Source organism: Alligator sinensis, unplaced genomic scaffold (assembly GCF_000455745.1).
Source record: "Alligator sinensis unplaced genomic scaffold, ASM45574v1 scaffold784_1, whole genome shotgun sequence".
In the NCBI taxonomy this organism is placed as follows: Eukaryota; Metazoa; Chordata; order Crocodylia; family Alligatoridae; genus Alligator; species Alligator sinensis.
In genome coordinates this window covers 109,849-129,926 of record NW_005842318.1, presented here as the reverse complement: position 1 = coordinate 129,926, position 20,078 = coordinate 109,849, and the positions used below count along the sequence as shown (strand labels likewise).

The 20,078-nt window shown below is 38.5% G+C and overlaps 1 protein-coding gene across 6 annotated transcripts in view; it reads right to left on the bottom strand.

The window, feature by feature from the left end:
• Window positions 1–20,078, bottom strand: part of GTF3C3 (general transcription factor IIIC subunit 3) — a 79,367-nt gene that overhangs the window by 40,772 nt on the left and 18,517 nt on the right. For 2 of the 6 annotated variants that reach the window (XR_003095202.1, XM_025209942.1), the window contains exons 9-17: window positions 18,677–18,775; window positions 17,450–17,553; window positions 16,476–16,647; window positions 15,644–15,846; window positions 14,793–14,894; window positions 13,608–13,743; window positions 12,266–12,503; window positions 11,163–11,353; window positions 9,231–9,355 (exon numbers count right to left, since the gene is read on the bottom strand). Coding sequence is in view for 5 of the 6 variants with exons in the window: in XM_025209942.1 (XP_025065727.1) it covers window positions 9,231–9,355; window positions 11,163–11,353; window positions 12,266–12,503; window positions 13,608–13,743; window positions 14,793–14,894; window positions 15,644–15,846; window positions 16,476–16,647; window positions 17,450–17,553; window positions 18,677–18,775 (1,370 nt within the window). In the remaining variant the exon portion in view is untranslated. Of the gene's footprint in view, window positions 1–2,671; window positions 3,844–4,618; window positions 4,772–4,823; window positions 5,168–9,230; window positions 9,356–11,162; window positions 11,354–12,265; window positions 12,504–13,607; window positions 13,744–14,792; window positions 14,895–15,643; window positions 15,847–16,475; window positions 16,648–17,449; window positions 17,554–18,676; window positions 18,776–20,078 lie in introns of those variants that run through there. The other 4 variants (XM_025209939.1, XM_025209940.1, XM_025209941.1 and 1 more) reach the window with 4 other exon arrangements.

The window sequence follows — 20,078 nt, the reverse complement described above, 5'->3', positions numbered from 1 at the left end:
TCCGACCTGCTGAACCAGGAAGAAGCAAGCTTCTTGGTCAGACAAGCTTCATGGAGTAGAGGACATGTCACTGACATCAACATGGTGGCGTTTAACGTTCACTGGCCTATTCCACTGCCAGCGCTTGTTGCAGGACTGATCGGTCAGAAAGCCCACGCATGGCATGAGATATAAAATTCTAGCATGTCCATACATTTTAGTTTTTAAATGAAGCAAGATCTTTAAATTCTAACACTATTAGGCATGTAGAAGTCAGTATCATGTGAATTGAATTATGGTTGTGGGCTCCATTAACCTTAATTTTGACCAATAGATATTAGGCATTTTGGCCCATGTAATCCATAACAATATATTTATTTCCTCAGATATATCCTAAGCTTTGCAGGGAAAAATGGTGTAGCAACCATTTTATTAAACACTGATCAATGTGGAATAAACTTTGTCTGAGTACTTTACACTCAATTTACACTTGGAAAGAAAAAAATCAAAAAGTAGCTGTACCTCCACTATCTCTTATTGCCATTGTTCTTCCAGACATGAGTTCAGCATTTCAGATGGTACGCATGTGATGCAATAAGCCTTTCCAGTATAAAGAGGATTCTTTTTTTGGCCAAGTTTAAGTCCAATGATTTATGAAAAAACTCCAAAAACCTTATCAGGTCATCTTCACCATCCAAAGGTCCACAGAATCCAATTCTTCTAGTATTTCTATTTTGCTACTGAGGGTCTATCATATTTTGGAGAGTACTTACAAGCATAAATCCTATGATCCTAAGTCTTACATGTAAGGATTTTTTAACTGTCAAAGCTTGAATTTCTATTATTGATTACAAATCCAATCTTCTAGCCAGAATAGCACCTGCAGGATGTACTTTAGGACTTTCTCATTTCTTTAAAGTGTCCTTTTCAAATCTCAATTAAAGGAAAAGTTTTTGACAGATCAAAAAAAAGGTGGTGGCAGGGGGCGAAACAAATGAACAAAAGAGATGTTTTAAAGAGTCCTGGGCATTGGCTCTCCCAATTATTTCTTCCCTGTTTATTTGAATGACTGAAATTTGGTTTAATTAGTTGCTAAAATTGTTACAGCCAATTTAATCTGGGAGGGCATGCTTGACCAGGGGCTTTGGCTGTGTTCACCCCAATCAACTCTTCGGGACATACAGGGCTGTAAAGAACAAAGGGAGAGGAGCATCTGGATAGGAAAAGGGAGAACAGTGAGCAACCACATACCCTGCGTGAGAGGGACGGGTTAATGTCCAAGAAGGCAAGGGGGGAGGATGTTAGATTTAGGATCATAGGGAAGTAGGGCTTGAAAGGACCAAGTTGTCTGGTCCAGCACCCCTCTGCTGAAGGCAGAAACATGCTAATCATCTGTCTAACCTCTTGAAAATGTACAGAGATGGTAAGTCCACAACATTTCTAGGTAGCCTGTTCCAATACCTGACCACCCTCAGTCAGAAAGTTCTTTCTAATAATCCACAACCTAAATTTCCTTTGCAGCAGTTGAGTCCACTGCTTCTAGTCCTGTCCCCTACAGCAAGAGAATAGTTTCGTCTCCATCCCCGTTATAATCACTCTTCTGGTATTTGAAAACTTTTACATCAAATCCCCCCTCAGCCTTCTCTTCTCCAGACTAAATAGCCCTTTCCCTCATAAGTCATGCTTCCCAGGCCTCTAATCATTTCTGTCACACTCTGCTGGATTCTTCCCAATCTGCTCACATTGTTCTTGAAATGTGGGGCCCAAAACAGGTGAGGCCTCACCACTGCTGAACAGAGCAGAATAAATCACTTGCCTTGATATGCAAGAGATGATTCTGTTACTACAACCCAGTATCTAGGCCGAGAGTGTGGGGGACACTTTAACAGAAAAGAGGAAGAAGTTAAAAATATCTCTCATGTATAACATGGAGCATGTGCTGGGGGACTGTAAGCAGAATAAAAAGATAGTAGCTCTCAGAGAGCCCACACAATAAATACATAAGGAAAGAATGGGGAGCACAAGGTAATCACAAGATTATTCTGATTTGTGGAATAAGCAGGAGATGCATCATACCATGTAGATCAGGGGAAAAAAGTTAAGAGGAAATGGTAAAGAATATTAAATATTTAGTCACAAATGAAAAATAAAACAAAGATAAACAAATGGGCATTCTGCCCCCATCAGAGCAGAGTAAAAGGCTTTGGGGCAAGGACAATATTTAGAAAACAAATAAGTTAATAGTTGTCCATTCAGTTTTGTCAGATCGGCAGGCCACACCACCCAGTGGAACAATCAACTGGAATTCTCCCCATGAAGGGAACAAACAGATAGTAACTGTCAACAATAGCATCTACCACCTTTTTGTCTAGCAACTGGGTATCATCTGATCGAATATAAACAAACTATAATTGCATTTCCCAGAAGTAGAGAATTCAGCAAACCTGTTCCTTTTTCCCCCCAAGAGCTGTAATGACTTTGACTAAAATTCAATATAAGATCCAGCCCTACACATTTCAATTTGTCATCTAATAGAAATCATGTTAGTGCTGAAGTTTAATCATACAGGTGTGCTGGAAAGAATTGCATGCCAAGATCTAGGGCTGTAATCTTACAAGGACTCAACATAACACCTACTGGAGACAAGTTTTAAAAGAGAGAACCAGCAGCTCTGAGAACTATTTCTCTACGAGACAAGAGAAAACCTGTGAAATTGGAATTATCTTCTTAATCTGCAATGGACTTTACAGAATTTGCAGCATTTCTACTGCATTTTTACTACAGGAAAATGAAACCCTGGGGCTGTCTGTTACTTACTACACTACTAATTTTAACCCACTAAACAGACTGTGATTTTTGCTACGAATAACTTAATTATTGAAACGATAGGTATTATTTACAAACTAAAAATGTTTATTAACACAAAATATACAATACTCTTTCTAAATAGGATGCTGTTACAGATGTGGCACATAATATTAAAGCAAAAGTCACTTCTCAGACAACGTTACCTCTGAATAAAAGAAAGAATCAGAATTACCTAAAAAATATGCAAGTAATAAAAAGGTCTTGCAATTGGATTTATTTGCAGTTCTCTCCTCTTTTTGGAAATATCCTCCCAGGAATCTGTATAAAGCTACTGCCTAATATGCTGGGGTTAGCATTCTACCTTGGAAGCTGATTTCTCTTCCCTCTCCTGCATAAGAACAACAATTCTGAATAGTATGTGGCAAACTAACTGTAACAAATGAATAGCTTTTCAACAAGGACAGTATCTGGTTAAATACACAAACAAGTCTCCTCCAAAAATAATTAGTGCTTTTTTTGGCCCCTTATTCAGCAGAAAATGCTGTATACCAGCAGGAACGGTAGATTTCAGAATCAAAATCCATGGAGAAAAATGCAGAACCTAATGATAAGTGCTCCCACCAACTTCAAGTACATCTGGAATTTGCTCAGAAATGCCAATAGTATTTTTCTTGAATCAGTGCATTTTACTGTCACAATTTTAGAAACTGGAAAAAAATAGCTAAAAGTCTATGAAACAAAATACCTACGAAGTGGCAGCTCCAACCAGACCATGTCTAGTTCTGTTTAGGAAAAAATATTTACTTAGCTTCTTTCAGCTTAATCTTTTACCATTGCATAATGCCCGACATCCTCAATATCCTGGTGAAAATGAAAGTGGCAGTTTTTCTTGCAGGCTGCATCCTAACCGTGAACAGCTGCCACAAACTCTTGTCATACGACTCCATATGTATATAGCATCTTTCGGGCTACTGTTGTATTTCCACTACTCAGATAAATTAGTGATAGGTTGAAGGCAATATCTCTTTTCAAGTCTGTTTGATCAGTTTCTATTCCCTGAAATAATTGAAAAAAATTATTTGCATGTACATTGGATATAAACCCAGGGTAAATCTTGAATATCACTGCCTTATGACCAGACATGTTTCTTCCCCCTCTCCCCAACACTCCCTCGCCAGAACTCTAGCTTAGAGAACAACACCAGCATATGGCAGAGCATATGTTTTCTTCCATTACTATTTTAAATAAGCCTCACTACAATTAAGATAAATGTCTGTTAGATCAGACACTTTTGCTATCTGATCCACTATATAGACAGTGCAAAGAAACCCATGGCAAATTACAACAGAAAACCACTACAGAATCAGTGTACTAATGCATACAAATTCTTTACCTTATTATATAGGTCATTTCATTTCTACTACATCAATATATTTACACTGGAAATCTATATTTTTTGTTAAACCCTCTTATTTGTGCAATAGAGAAAATGCCAGTCAGATTTTACATGCCATTATTCTTGCTTTGAAATGGATTTTAAATCACTTCTTGATATTCATATGGAAAAGTTCTTCATTGACCATTTTCTTGTAGCTGCCACTCCCAATAATGTAACAATAAAACCAAACCCCCTCAGATTGTCTTGAGCCTTCAAACTATAAATGTTTGAAACACAGAACAGATGATAACCAAAAGGGACTTTTTCTAACATCGGTGAATTTACAGTAGGGATTACTGATAATTTTGAGCACAGTTTTTACTTCTGGTTACTTACTGATAATACCCAACTGATTTGTAGAGACTAAGGTTCAGGTATTTGACTGTACAGTACCTCTAAGACAACAGGAGGAAGTTCAAGAGCCTTTTGGTAGTAGTGGATTGCCAAATGCACTAATCCCAGCTGATGAAGGCCACGGCCAAGGTTATAGTAAGATTCTTGACAAGGTCCACGGATGCCCAGATAGCGGTGAAGGAAAGAGAATCCCTGCACACACACATTACAAACAAACAGCATAAGGTTTTGGTTTTCTCTCTTTGCAGAAAGTGTTTTTTCCATAAAGAATCAGCTCACTTGAGGCCACAGGGAAAAACAACTCATTGTTTCATACCACGGGAGAGCCAGAGCCATATTTTCATAGCCTCCAGAAGGTTCACATGGTGAGAGGACTTGTGCTAAATTGTGGCTAGCTGTTCTGAAATAGTATTATTTACATCTATCATGCTTTAAAACATCACCCTGTGTTCACTGGTGGGGGGAGGTGTCTTTCAACCCTTACCCTTTTTACAGCTCACTCTTACTTTGTTGTTTAGCAGTAAAGAAACACCGTTTTGATTCAACCAATCCTGGCTGCAGTCCACACAGAAGAACATAGGATTATTCCTGGAATGCAAACACATTTCTCCTCAGACCCTTGTAAAAGCTCCCGGAACACCAGCAACCTTCAGCAATGACCAATTCTCAGCATACGTTTGCCAAATGACAAACCAGAAAAATGAATAAAAGGGAAGATGGAGCTAAAGGCCTGGGTAACACAGAGGCTAAATAGTAGAAGGGTCCAATCTTAATGCTACTGAGGCCAGAGGGAGTTCTGCCAGAGAACCACAGTCTGGTGCACAACTAGAAATCGAACCTAGAATAGTAATTCCTTCTACTACACTAACCCCTCTATAACTTCAGTAGACTTGTTGTTCTTTAATTTGTTACTTTAGTTCCTTATTTCTCTGTTTTACCCCCTTTTAAACTAAACACAGTCTATACCAGGGGTTGGTAACGTTTTTGGACAGTGTCAGAAACCCGCAACCTTGGCTTGTAAGATGCTGGCGTGCCAGGGGTGGACACTGGGGGAGCTGCAAGGGGCCTGATCCTTGTTGTGGCAGTGCAGCCCTGGCCCCCTCCGCAACTGTCCACCTTGAAGTGCACATGCCAAGCAAAATGCCTTTGCATGCCATGCTCTGGCACCTGTGCCGAGGGCTGCCTACCCCTGGTCTATATGCAGTGAATTCTAGCTCAGTTCACTATAAAAGGAAAGACATTCTTAGCAAGCTTTCAGGCGCAATCACTCTTCTTTGGTCATAGGAAGTCTCTGCTGTTCTGAGACTCCAAGGAATGAGAGAAACTAAAACATTTTTAGCTTCTCTCACTCCTTGGAGTCTCAGAACAGCAGAGACTTCCTATGCCTTAAGAAGGGTGACTGCACTCAAAAGCTTGCTAAGAACTTTTTTCCAACTACTCAGTTGGTCTAATAAAAGATAACACATCTACTCAAAGAACCTTGCCTGCCTACGTCCTTAGACCAACACAGCTACAACCAAAAACCCTACTAAAGGAGAACAACTAGAAAGGGAACAATACTCAATCTGAGCTGCCCGACAGACTATTACTACAAATACAACACTAAGCCATGTAGTTCAGCTGTCAGGATCTGGGTTCAGCCCCAGGCAAGGGCGGTGAGTTTATACTCACTGTTTCCCTTTTACCATGGCCCTGAAGCCCATCCAGCCTCCTATCCAACTGATATCAGGAACAAACTGGAGGTAAAGGTGGCTGGAGCATGGTGCTAACCAATCATATCCCCATGCTGAAGTTAAAGATACAGTGCAGCCCTCCCCCTCTACTGCCCCAGTGAGCCAGAATGGCCTGTAGTGGAACACGTCACAGTGATGGGGCAATGTGGAAGAAGCCAGCATTACCCACACAGATTGAGAAAAAAGAACACAGGACTGGGAACTAATCCAACCTCTGCCACCAACACACACTACCAACCTAGGAAAGCCATTTAGCTTCTCTTGAGCCTTTCACCATATGAGGACACTGTGAGTATTCATTAGCTAATGTTTGTTCACTGCTATAAAGAAGGCCACTGGGACGAGAGTCACCTCCTAGAGATTAAAGTAAAAATAAGATACTGAGTATAGCCGTTTTAGACTGAAATCCATATGGTCTTTTTAGATAAAAGGAGTCCTCAGGAAAAAAAAATCAAATGGGATTAAGGAAAAAAGGGAGAATTCGAAAGGGAACTACTGCACAGTGGAAACAGAGTTATGGTTCATTTTGTTATCACTTATGAATGTGCTGACTTGGCTGTAACTAACAGCCTTTGATTACCAATATTGCCTCTAGAAACAAAGATAGTTCCTTCAACATGAGGAATTAGCTCCAACACACCAGCTCATCATGATAATTTGGAGCACCCCTACATCATGTCTGCATGAACCACTGAACAGACAGACTCAGGACAAACTAAGATTAAAAGAAACCTTCAATGTGGGTGAAAAAGAACTGAGAAAAGCAGACACACAGAACTGCAGGACCAGAGGGTGACACAAATAGGACATTTTCCAAATACGCTGTAAAAGGAGAATGTCAGCAGCTAGGAAAGACAGGGTTATTATAAGGAAAGCAGTAGCTAAAAATATTAAAATTAGGCCACAGTTTGGTATCTAAATAAGTGAGCTGATTTTAGAGCAAGTGCCTGCAACTCCTACTGAAATCAATGGGAACTGTAAGCATTCAGTGTTTCTAAACAAAAGCAAGCCTCTTAAGTGGCCAGCTTTCCACCCCAAATCTGAACATAGCTGCCTCACTTGGAAAGGAGAGGAAATTTTAAAAATCCTCAATTTCCAGGGAAGAAATTATAAATATTGGAGGCCACTAACCCAAAACCATCAGATCTATTATGGGTCTGGGCCCAGCTCTGGCAAGTGCAGAAGGTGAAGGGACTAGCTAAAAGGGAAAATGGTTACAGTGCGTTGTGCTGGAACAGCAATCCAGAAAGAGGATCACAGGGTTCCATCTTTGGCCTACTTTCTGAATCAGACCACACCAAGCCAAGAATGACCATAAATAGTTACAACAGCTCAGAAAAAGTTAGAGGGAAAAGAACAATTCCTTCACAATGTAGCATACAAGATAATTATGTGTATCTACACGAGGATCCTAAGAAAAACATAAACAGAAAAATTTGACCGATCAGATCAAAAACAACCAACCAAATGAGTTTAGTTGCTCTTTTCTAAGAGCATATTTTTTAAATACCTTTTATTTAAAAAATAAATAATTTTACAGATAATCTGTCCATTACATGATCTAATGCAGAGAGATTATCTACACAGTGTCTGTACAAATTTGCATGCCTATATGACAGAGCAAAAACATTCCATAATATCAAAAATAGGAGCATTTTAAAACCACTGGACAAGAGTCCCTAAAGCCTTCAGAGCAAAAATTCAGGGTTTCTCAGTCAGAATTTTACAGATCAAAGCAAAACTGTTCACAGAGTCCAACCTTGTTTCAATGGACACTGAGGGCACTCAGTCAGCATCTTGCAAATCAATCCTTCAATGATTCACTAGAGAGTGCTCAGTGAGTAACACTCCCCATAGCTTTAAGTACCAACTTTTAAAAATACTCAGAACTAACTGTAAGAATCAGTGAAAATCTTTGATCCTCATTCTTAGATGTTAACTGGTTTCCAGAACTGGTCTAACTATTCATTAGATTCTATTTTTATTTTTTTGTTAGTGAAGCATTCAGGGGTGTCTATACATGTCCAGGAAGGCTGCTCCGACACACTGTAATTACAGTGCATCGAAGCAGCCTTGATTAATCGAGTCTGGTGGAGCATGGTAATTACCACGTTCCAGCAGACTCTAGCGTTACATGCATCAGTGTCCCCCATGCTGAAAAATGGCAGCAGGGGTGCTTTAACAAAAGCTCATTCAATGAGATTTAGTTAAAGTGCCCCCATCACCATTTTTAAGCATGGGGACACTGATACACAAGACGCTCCGGGCACTTTAGAGCTCTTACAGCCGCTGTAATTAAAGCGCCTTTCTCCTCCCACTCCTGGAAAATGTATATAAACACCCCACGGGTCCTAAATGATGATCTTCCTATGCATTTACCATTGTAAGGATTCACTAAACATTCTGGACACAATTTTCAAAATATGCCTATTTGTTAAGTATTTGCTCCAACAATATATCATTTATGTTACATGGCTAGTTACCCATGTCACATGACATTGTTCCTGCTATCTATTCAAGAGGGTGACCCTTTCTACAAGTGGAACAGTGAATAATGCCTTTCCAGGACAATGTTTCAGCTGCATAAACATCAATACTACAGCCAATGGAACTAATATTTTCTTAAGTACATGGCAGCTGCCTAATACATGGAAATAATTAAGGATTCTACAAACCAGAGCAAAATTGCTTTTACTTACAGAACTGGAGCAGCAGCAGACTGGTCTTGGGACATGTACTCCGAAATTACATGGATATTTTTTAAAATCCTAACCTAAATCCCTTTTTATATTATTCAGTCAGCTCTGATCATTTGTTTCAGCTTTAACTATCTGAATGGAGTAAGAGAGCTAATGAACAATAAATACTACAGACAAATGCAATCATAACAACAGCAACCCCGCTTCCCCCAAACTTACCTGTACTAGAAGAGCATGTCTTTTTAAGACATATTTCTGAGATGCCATATGGATAAAAGTTAAGCCTATGCAAAGGCTGTACAGAGGCTCATCAGGATTGGTACGAAAGGCTTGCACATACTGTCCTAAAAGCAGGAGTAAATGATTTGAGACAGTTTCTCTCTAAAAGCATTTCACTGTATCAAATTTTTTTGGAAGTTTGAACTGAAAAAGGGAACCAGCATAAGGGAATGAATATTGAATACAACCACAATAAAACATGAAAGGAGAACACCAGATGCTACAGCTTTCATGTTTTCAGCACCCTCCTCTACTGCCCCAAGAAAAGTCAGAATTTAAACAGAATAGTCTCAAACACAGACAAAATGGGGTTTTTTTTGTTAGAATTGGGCACATCTACACATGCCCCTGACCACACAGTTGTTACTGCTCAGTCATTTAGTAGTTGCTTTAGGAAGTATTTAATGCCTGCGCAGTAACCACCATTACTGCACAGTCCAGGGGGTGCATGGGTTGTTTCTGACCCTACTGAGCAGTAACTCATTGCTACTGTGTAGTAGCACTGGCATCCCAATTTGTGCCCACTGACACTATGTCACCATAGCTCACCAGTATGGCAAAGTAGCGTCTCGTGTAGGCGTGCCCATTGTAGCTTAGGTGGCAAAATTGAGTGTAATGCGAAGTAGGCATCTCTCAAAAGATTATTAAGAAACTTTTAATTTTTTTATGTTACCACAATCTTGTGTATATTCTTTTTTGAGATCCAGGGTCTCCGAGTTGGTATAAAATGCTGACGCTTCAACATCAGTGGGCCTATCACAGCTAAGGACCTACCTACCATATTTATTTGTGTGCCCCACACAGCCTTTTTTTCCAAAAAATCAGCCTTCCAAAGGTGTGGTGCATGCCTTAAGCAGGGAAACTGATTTTTTCTTTACTGTACTAGAAGCATGGAGATGCAAGACAGCTGCCATGCTTGTCCACCAGCCTCAGAGGGGGAGGGAGTAGAGTTCACCCTTTAGAATCAGAGTTGCAATGTTAACTCTCTCCCAGGTACAGCTACTGCAGCCAGGATCCCCTGCAATCTGCATTCAGCCATGACTGGACATTTATTTTTTCTTCATTCTGCCTTCCCAAAACATGGTGTGTGCATTCTAGGGTGTGTGGTATGCAAGAAAATATGGCACTCCCTGCTTTTTTTTTCCCAATCTGGGGATGAGCTAATGGCCAACTAATTTATTCACTTTCAATTTTGTGTACTTGTTGGGAAAATATTAATTTCCTCAGCCCTAAACTGTGTAAAGAGGCTAGCAAGATGCCAATTCCCTGATTAATTATTTTAACTATTTTCCTAGAGGCTTTATAAAATATTTAGTAAATTATTCTTTGAAAATGTATCTCTTCTAAATTAATCCTGAAACTTTCCTTAGAAGAAATATTTAACACTTCAGATTTGCCATCTCTTTGATACTTCGTGGTTATCAGGAAATGATTTATCATACTGTTCTAATAATAAATTGACCGTGCATAAGTAAAACCCACATTTTTTCCTCATTAAAAGAAAAGAAAAACAGCTCTCCCACCCCAAAATACAAGTCCGTAACTACTACACAGATACTCCTTGAATTGCTGATACATATTTTCATGAATTGGCCTATTCGCTTATGCCCCAATTCTTTTACCAACAAATTAAAATGAGTGAGATACTATGTACTAGTGCCAAGAACTGTATAGTTCATTAATTGCAGCACAAAGCAAATATTAGGGATCTCTGACAAAGGTGATTTTTCTCTTATTCAAAAGGACATATTCCCGCTATGTTGAAAATATATAAAACTGTGAGAAAGTTGATGTAAAGGAATTTGGGAGTATAGCATATAAAATATTTCAGAACGTTGTACTTTTTATTAGTTAAATAAAATAATGACTCACCAAGAGCATGCTTGAAACTGCCAGATACAAATGCATTGTGCCCATTTAGGACACACAGTGCATGATTTTCTGGATTTTTCAACATTAGCCTAAGACAAAAGCGATGGTGTCGTACATCCTGAGACTGCATGGTGACTTGATTGAAGATGTTCCAGAGCTGAGGTTTATTGACATTTTCCATTACCATTATTCTAAAAGGAAGGAAATCACATATTGTGTTGTGTATCTATAGTATGCAATAAATCACTAAGTAAATAGCCTGTAATGAAAAGATCTACAGTTTATTTGAAAGTACCATGTGAATGACAAGTCTAAAATCAATTGACAAATTATTCAAAGAGCCAAGCAGTCCTCACTTATTAGAGTAATTTATTTTGCTTTGATCGGACAACTCATTTGAATAAAGTTAGTAGGGCACATAACCTATACTACATTCCTAACATATAGCGAGATGACCAGATGGTTCACTGCAGAAAAGTGCCATAAAGCAGACAGGGTTTTTTTTGGCAATTAAAAACTGCCAAAAAAGCTCTTTAATTTCACAGACTTATTTGCTTAAGTGGAAATCAATAGATATTCTGGTCCTCTCAGGCCCCTGGCAGACATGCAAGTAAAAGCGCCATGGGATCTGATACAGCATCACCATAATCATACTTCCAGCTATGCCACATGTGCATGGCAGAAGGACTGATTGTAGGATCAAGCATCATATCCCGTCATGTCTGGCACCTGCCAGCATACTGAACCCCCACCCTGGCAGGGAGCCCCATCAGCTGATGGGGCTCCTAGCTGTGGGGGTGCACTATGCTGGCATGATATGAAACTGCTACAATTATTACACATTTTTTGTGTAATAACTTTCTTTTTATTGTGCCATTTATTGATCGAACATGTGGCCTGGGAACAAATTAAGACATGATTGACTGGTTAATCACATCTTAAGGGTCCTGTGTTCTGGGGGCCTTAGAAAAAAAAATCAGCTTGCATGTAATTCTGAAAATCACTGTTCTAATAGCTACAAATGCTCTTAGATGTATACATAAAGCTTCAATGGAAATCATTACAGAATATATGGTTGCGTCAACTACACTAGTGATTCTTACCTGATATAATTATAAGCCTTGCGGAAATTCTTGTCCAGAATTGCAGCTGAAAGACCAAAGTACTCCAGCTCTTTACGCTTTTGCCTGTCATCATAGAACGAATAATACTCCAGTGAAGAATCCACCAACAGCTCTGCTTCCTTGTATCGGGAGAGGTCACACAAGGAGTAAATGGCTTTCAGGAGAAGGTTCCACCAATCGTCTTTTGTCAGGACACTTGTGAGTACAGCAAATATGGCTAAAATAGTAAGAAAGTCAAACAGGCACAGAAAAGAGAGCTGAAGACTACAGATTCTGTTTAAATTTCAACCCAGAGGGTTTTTTTTAACTGTTTTTATATTAAGGGAAAATAATATTAAGTGGATTTTAATTATTTTAAAACAACACAATTTATAGAGTTCAAATTTTAATAAACAATCACAGAGTAAACACTTCATAGTTACAGGGAATTTAAATAATTCAAGCTGGATCAGTACTATGCAAACATGTACGCGTACACTAAAGGCCATCTCATTCACCTGCGAAAGAACTACCTGATCCAGGCTAGTCATAATTTGGAAATTTTGGAAAAACACAGTAGTTTGTGCAGCTGATAAATAGTGGTGTACCTGCAGACTTCTTCCTAAGCAGCACTGTTTGAACAACTCGTTCATCAGGTTCAATTAACTTGCTTTGAAATGAGTGGAAATGTTTTTTTCCACAGAATATTAATACAGGCCTGGTGCCTGCACCATGTCGTGCTAAATGAAAGCAACTCGTTTATAAGTGTACTTTTTCATGTTAGCAACTTGCAAGTGACTTAGGCAATAATTTCTTTGATTTTGGTGGGACCACTCATTTGAGTAAAGTCTGTAGGATCAGGACTTAATTTAGGCAATGTATGAATTAGTTTGTGTGGGGGAGGTGATCTGGCTATCAGTAAAGCTGAGCCAGGGAAAAAGAAATACACATGCCCACAAACCCACCTGTCCTAAAAAAGCCAATGGCCCAGTAGTTAAGATATTAAACTTGGATGAAGGAGACCCAAGTGCTAACTCTGCTCCACATGAAAGAGCAGGGGCTTGAATCTGGGTCTCCCACATTCTAGACAAATACCATAACCACCAAGCAACTGACTATGCTGAAGCAGGCAAACAACATAAAACATAGTCTAACTTTTGATTCAATATGGAACAAAAAATGTCAAATCTATAACATTTTTTCTAAAGAACAGAATTGTATTCTGGTATTACTAATAAAATGGTATTACTATGAATACCATGGATCTGTCTGCAACAAACTCAGTGTCTTTGGTAGGTAAGGAGTTACTATGAATTAATTTATTTTTAACAGATTTTATTACCTTTGGCATCACAGTTTGCTGTCTCTTGGTCATCATTGTCTGATATTTTATCCCTTGATACCTTAATAAGATAAAGGTGTCGCTCCCCAGATTTGGAACTAGATATTAAACACACTTGAGCTCTGTTCATTGCTACCTGGAAACAATTATGAAGACCAATATCGTAATGTTTTTGACTCCGTGAATCACACATCTTGCTCAGTTACACTACAGGAAGCAAAAGCATACTTGACAGTTTTCATAAACAGTGTTATATTTAGCAGTGTTTCATGCTCCAGTGTACACTGGATTATCTAAAACAAGGATAAACACTTTCTGAATATTCTGAAGACTTTTACTGGTCTATTTAGAGTAAAAACACAAGTCCTTCTCTAGTGGCATAACAAAAGGGATGTCATGGTACTAGTACCAAGGTTTTAGAAATAATATCTTGACAGTTGGCTTTGCTGTATAACAGTTTGGAGAAAATGGAAATCTGAATTACAAAAAATAGAAAACAAACAAACAAACAGCCAGAGTTGCAACACTACACTTCCAAATGTAAACATTTTTCCAAAACAAAAATTATTTTTAAGTAAACAGACAAAACAGCAGAAGATTTCAAGGAAAGTTATTGACATAAATTCACTTTGAATGATCTTATTTATAAGTGGGCATTTACAGAAAGACCTTTCCATAATTTACAGTAGCTATGTATACCCAAAGTGATGTGATGTTCTGTTTTTAATTTGTATATTCTGAAATCACACAGAACAATCCTGTAGTCCATCACATTACAACTGGTGGAATTTTTTAAAATTAAATTTTAAAATATGCGAGACTCTAGGTAACTACCAGTAAAAACAAGTCCCAACAATGAGCCCAGAGCTTAAGGCATAAAATGGGAGTTGTTAGTCTTACACAGAACAGAGCAGAATAAGGAACATTTACATCCTAGCTTTTAAAGGTACCGAGAATCCAAAGGCTCACATGGCTTTGATGGGAGCTCTAGATGCTGAACGCCTTTGAAAGATTCAGGCATGCTATTCAATAACATAACTGTATGTCTATTAAACATGCTATTTAATGTATACAAAGCTTCAGTTTACTAATATTCGTCTTACTGTTTTCCTATCTCCATGTAATTTCCTTGTGAAGTTTTCAAGTTAGTTTGTTCTTTGGTTTAAGCAATACGAGTTAACTTACCTTTAAGAGCATGGCTAGCATGGTGAGTAAAGTGTCTACATAGCCATACATTTTGCCTTGGGAATACAACAGTGTTGAACGATGGAGCAGCAGCTTTAATTCCTAGAAAACATGGAACATCATTAATCAAATTTTAAATTCATTCCATGGCTTGCTTTCAAAACTAAGATATTGGCAGTGGGGATTAAATGGATACAGAGAGTATCACATTTTCTCACATACTACATGCACCTGGTTTTCGAAAGGCAGAATGAAAAAAAGACCAAAAAATTTTTTTCCAGGTTCATGGCTAAATTCTTACCACATGGCTGAATTCCACAAAGGCTGAATCTTGCCCAGTGCTGGTTTTAACCCTCTCATAGCTTCTGCCGATTCAGCAGTAGCTTTTGGATGAGTAGTCAAAAGCTGCTGCCCATTTGGCAGAGGTTGTGAAAGGTTTAAAACTGTGACACTCGGCCCTTTCCTCTCAAGCTGGGAAAGGAGGATACCCCCAGTAGTCATTAAAGCTCCCTATTGCATCCTTTAATTCAAGTGCAAAGAATCAGCTTCTCCACTTAAGTGCACCCCAATATTGAAGGGCTGATATAGGGCAGGGTGGAGGGAAGGTGCATATGAGTGAATACAGTAGCTACACTCTTTTTCTTATAATGCTCTCTCTGAAGCCCCATAGGAAACCTTTCACCACTGCTCCCCTTGGGGTACCCAGACTCCAGTACTGCCAGGAAGGTATCTTTAACCAGCATTGCTAGTATATTTAGCAATACATTCTTTACAGAACCATGAACCCCAAAACTGTGGACAAAGGATCCAACACAAAAGACAAAAATCATATCATGCGGCATTTCACCTACCTGCTGGGCAGCATTAGCATCCTGTGCTAGCGTATCTGGATCATACATTGGTTCCAGGGCCTCGAGAGCTTTCTCAGGCCGGCCAAGCTGCTGCTGAAGTGTAGAAAGTGAAATTCTTGCATCCAAATGCAAGGGAGCAAGATCTACAACTTTGGCGTAGCTCTCTGCAGCCCGTTCTACATAACCCAAGGCTTTTAAGCACTCTAAAAATAATGAATTAGATATGGTTACATGGTGTAGAGACCATAACTATTATAATACATATGAAATTAGTTCTGTAGCAAAAATTTACATGTACTTATAATTAGAACTATTTTGAGCATTTGTTACTAAAATAGGAACGTGTACCACCCTCATATTATGCCCTAACAATGTAAGTCACTGTATCGGCAGCATCATAAAAAACTCAACACCTATTGGGGATTAATATGTAAAATGAAAGCTGAATCACTGACATTCATATCTAGGAAGACTAACTATTCTACAGTGAAGGCATTTCAAAGTTTTTTAGACTGGCTAAGGGACACCAATCATGCCAGAAAACCTTGTACTACAAGAATAAATGTGATATTCTCTGATTGTAACTACAGCATGACAACATGTATAATTTATCACATGGCCTCTATATCTTATGTTCAGAGATCCTTCATTAATGGCCTAAAATGTCAATGGGAGATAAGTACACTCAACACTGCACAAGACCTCCCAATACCAGGTCATTAAATCTAATGCTCTTACCTATTAAATACAGAACTTTAACCAGAATTTTATTACACACTATCATATGACGGATGCTACCTTTCAGTATTAAGTAGTTTTGCCATGTTGTTACCTGCATGCCGGAGCCAGACTACAGCCAAGTTATATCTTTCAGAACAGACTAGGGCACTCAAGAGAGGCAATGCTGAATTGTATTCTCCAACATCCAGAAATGCTTCTGCAACATCTAGGTATAAATCCCCCATCTCCTCTGGATTTTGCTCTGCTAGAGTAGTCAAGAGAGGCTTTCCCATAAAACAAGTAGAAATTAAATAGTTATGCCAAACATATATGCATTGCAACCCATTTCATATAGGACCTGGCTAACAAACAGTCCAGTTAACATCTAATATCACACACACTCCACTCTGAAATACAATCTTCCTTAAAACCTGACTGTAAAGTGACAAAAATCCTAAAGATTTTCAGAATTCCTGATAGGACTAAACTACCCTACTCTAGTAGGTAAAAAGCAAACTCCAAATTTAATTATCCTAGTGAAAGGCTCCATGAGGAGGGGTGAGAGAAATTATTTTTCTCAAAGAAAAAAAAAAAGTCTTGTATCATCATTATGACTGAAGCATCGATTCAGAGAAAGTATTGTTTCACAGTTAAAAAGAATCAGTCCAAGCCTCTAACACTTCTGCTGGCAACTTTCAATGGGGACCAGCATACAGGCTGCAGTTTACTCATCCTGTAAAGGATATAATCTCTCCCCTCCCTAGCAGGACAATTAATTTGGCTTGATTAGTTTTATTGGTTAATATTTATAGGGGAAAAATTATATTGCTACTAATAAAAAGCACACATCAAGCTACCTCCAGTTATTTAATTCCATGTAATAAAAGATTTACTTCCATGGGAGAAATCCCCCCTACAATGCTGTTGTAATGACTCTCTTAGGATTGTGCCCATTTTTGGAGGAAAGTGAGACAGTAGAAAACCTACTATTAAATCAAATTCTGTAGCTATACAATGGTAAGAAAAACATTTTTGCTTGATGTTCCATAGCTGCCTCCAATGTAGCTGTTGTTAGATTATACTTACATTGAGTGGCTCTAGAATGCTCAGGTGAACCAAGCAGATCATCAGCTTCACTGTAATATCTATAGGAACTCCATCAGGGATAAGGCAGCTAACTTTCTCTGGAGCTACAAAAAGACAATGATATTATTAACAGCTGTGGGCTCTGAACTAAGACATCACACATCCTCAGTTCAGTTCTCCCTAGCATCTGATTCAGCTCCAGACAAATAAAAAGGAAGATTCTCCTTGTCCTTGACTTTAGTATGTGTTGGATCAGGCCCTCAAGATTCTCCTGATGCCTTCTCTGATTATTGAAACAACTCTCCACGAACTAATATTTTGCAGCATCAGGTGCATAAGTGCCATCACTTTCTGTGGACTTAAAGTAGTTGATGGTAATCAACACGTTGGTAAAAAGACATTCTTCTTCACAGAGAATCAAGTCCCCAGTGCCTTGCCTCTCCTCCTGTGAACACTTCCTTTATAAAACCTTCTAATATTGATTTAGCCACCAGTATCCCCAACTCTTTACTGACACATAAATAGACATGAACAAGCTACTTCTCTACATTAGACTGAGGATCTAAAGCCCCATGGAGCAAGGACCCTACTCTCTGCCTTTAATACACAGCAAAAACCTAAACTGTACTAACAAAACATACAATGAATAGAGAATGTCGAGTGCACTTTTTATGACAAAGGAGTTAAACTTGCTAATTAAATACTAAATCTTATTAAAATGCCCCCCCAAAAACTTTGCTAAGAATTCAAGGAGTTTCTTGTGAACACACTGTCAAGGAATCCTCCATTATTAACATGCAAGACAGCCTTAATTGAAATGCCTTACCACTAAAAGTATTCCACATTCCTTAGGTCTATCACCACCTTCCTTTTACTTAACAAGTAACCACACACAACATTATAGCCAATTACTATAAATAACACTTGGAAGGATTAGTCCATGTCCACAGTGAATCAATATGTGCTATGCCATGTGTAATACATACTTCTTAGGTAATTTCTGATCTATACTTGAAAAGTATAAAAGAACAAAATTTCAAATTGGACCATGTTTGGAAATGGAGTGTTTTTAGAGTTTGGATGCAATGTTCTTTAATTGAAATGAACAGACCATAGACCTTTTCTAGACCAAGTCCCACATTTCCTTCTCTCCAAAACCGCTGCTTATCCCAGACTTGATACAATGATATTGATCAGGATACAGATTTAAAGTAGATTCAGAATTACATTGCTCACAGGCAGCACTGGATTCAGGTGGCACGTCTTGATAGTCCATCACTTCCACTTGGCTTTCTTGGATTTTCACAACAGCTACTGTGTTTGTTTCTTGTCAAATGTGAAAAAATATAGATTAAGTTCTTTTGCAGTTTTCAGTGAAACCAAAATTATTTTATTTAGTTTCTGTACTTCAATAGCACGTTTCTGTTGCAAACTGCTGAAAGCTAGCCATCTTTTCAAAGGATAGGACACAGAGACATTTAAAAAGAAAAAAACAGGGGTGGGAAAATAGGAGTAAGCTCCTAAAGGACTATCTAGGTTTTTCTTAGTTAGTAGTATAACATTAATCACACATAGCAGCATGCAGTAATATGTACTTTTATTTCTTGGCTTGTAAATTTTGCAGGTCAGAGATTGTTTAGCAGCAGAAAGGCTGAAGACAGTATCTATCCTTAAAAAAAAAATCCCAATCAGAGAGATTTTTGCTTTACTGTTAATTTGTATCTTATCTATGGTGTAGAGCAATGGTTTTCAACCTTTTTTCATTTGCAGACCCCTAAAAAAATTGAGTGGAGGTGTGAACCCTTTGAACTGTAAGTGTAGATATTCACAGACTTTTGATTAATCATAGTCACCTTTTGCAAACCCCTTAGATGTAGTCTGCGGACTCCAGGGGTCTGCAAACCACAGGTTGAAAACCATGGTGTAGAGGCCAAAGCCAACAGAACTTTTCCTAGAAAAGGAGCACAGGATCAAGTCCTATATTTCCACTGGGTTTTGTATTTGACTGCTCATCCATAAACCACATAACAGAGTCTGGGGAAATACTATAGCATTGATCTAATTTCTAAAACTAGACAACGCCCTTTTACAGTGCATCTGACTGAACTGAGAAATGACTTTCACAAGCAGGAAACTTTCCCAAAGAATGCTTGTTTCATGCATTCCATGCTTTCAAACGATTATTTCTGGATCTGTATAAACAAAAATACTTGAACATACAACAAAAACATAGGTTTAAAAAACAAAAAACCCAAACCCATGGGTTTGTTTCTTTTGGCTCAGAGACTGAGATTCTAGAGTCAGTATGCCAACAAGCTGATGAGGGGGGTTTCAAAAACTACTTATCTAAGAAAAATAAATGGTCTGATCTCAAAACTCAGTGGAATTTTAACAATTTAATTGGTCTCTGTTGTGTTATACCTTAGGCAGTAGTCCAAGCCACCATATCTAACTGAAAACCTGAGTAATTTATTGTAAGTTGGGTAGATGATGTACAACTTTAGAAAAATCTGTAAGAGGCATCACTGTAATGAAGACAAAGTGTGATATACATTACAAAAAACAGGAATTACACTAACAGAAGGACTCGGGCAACTATAGGTTGTCCGGGTCCTTTAACTATAGTTAA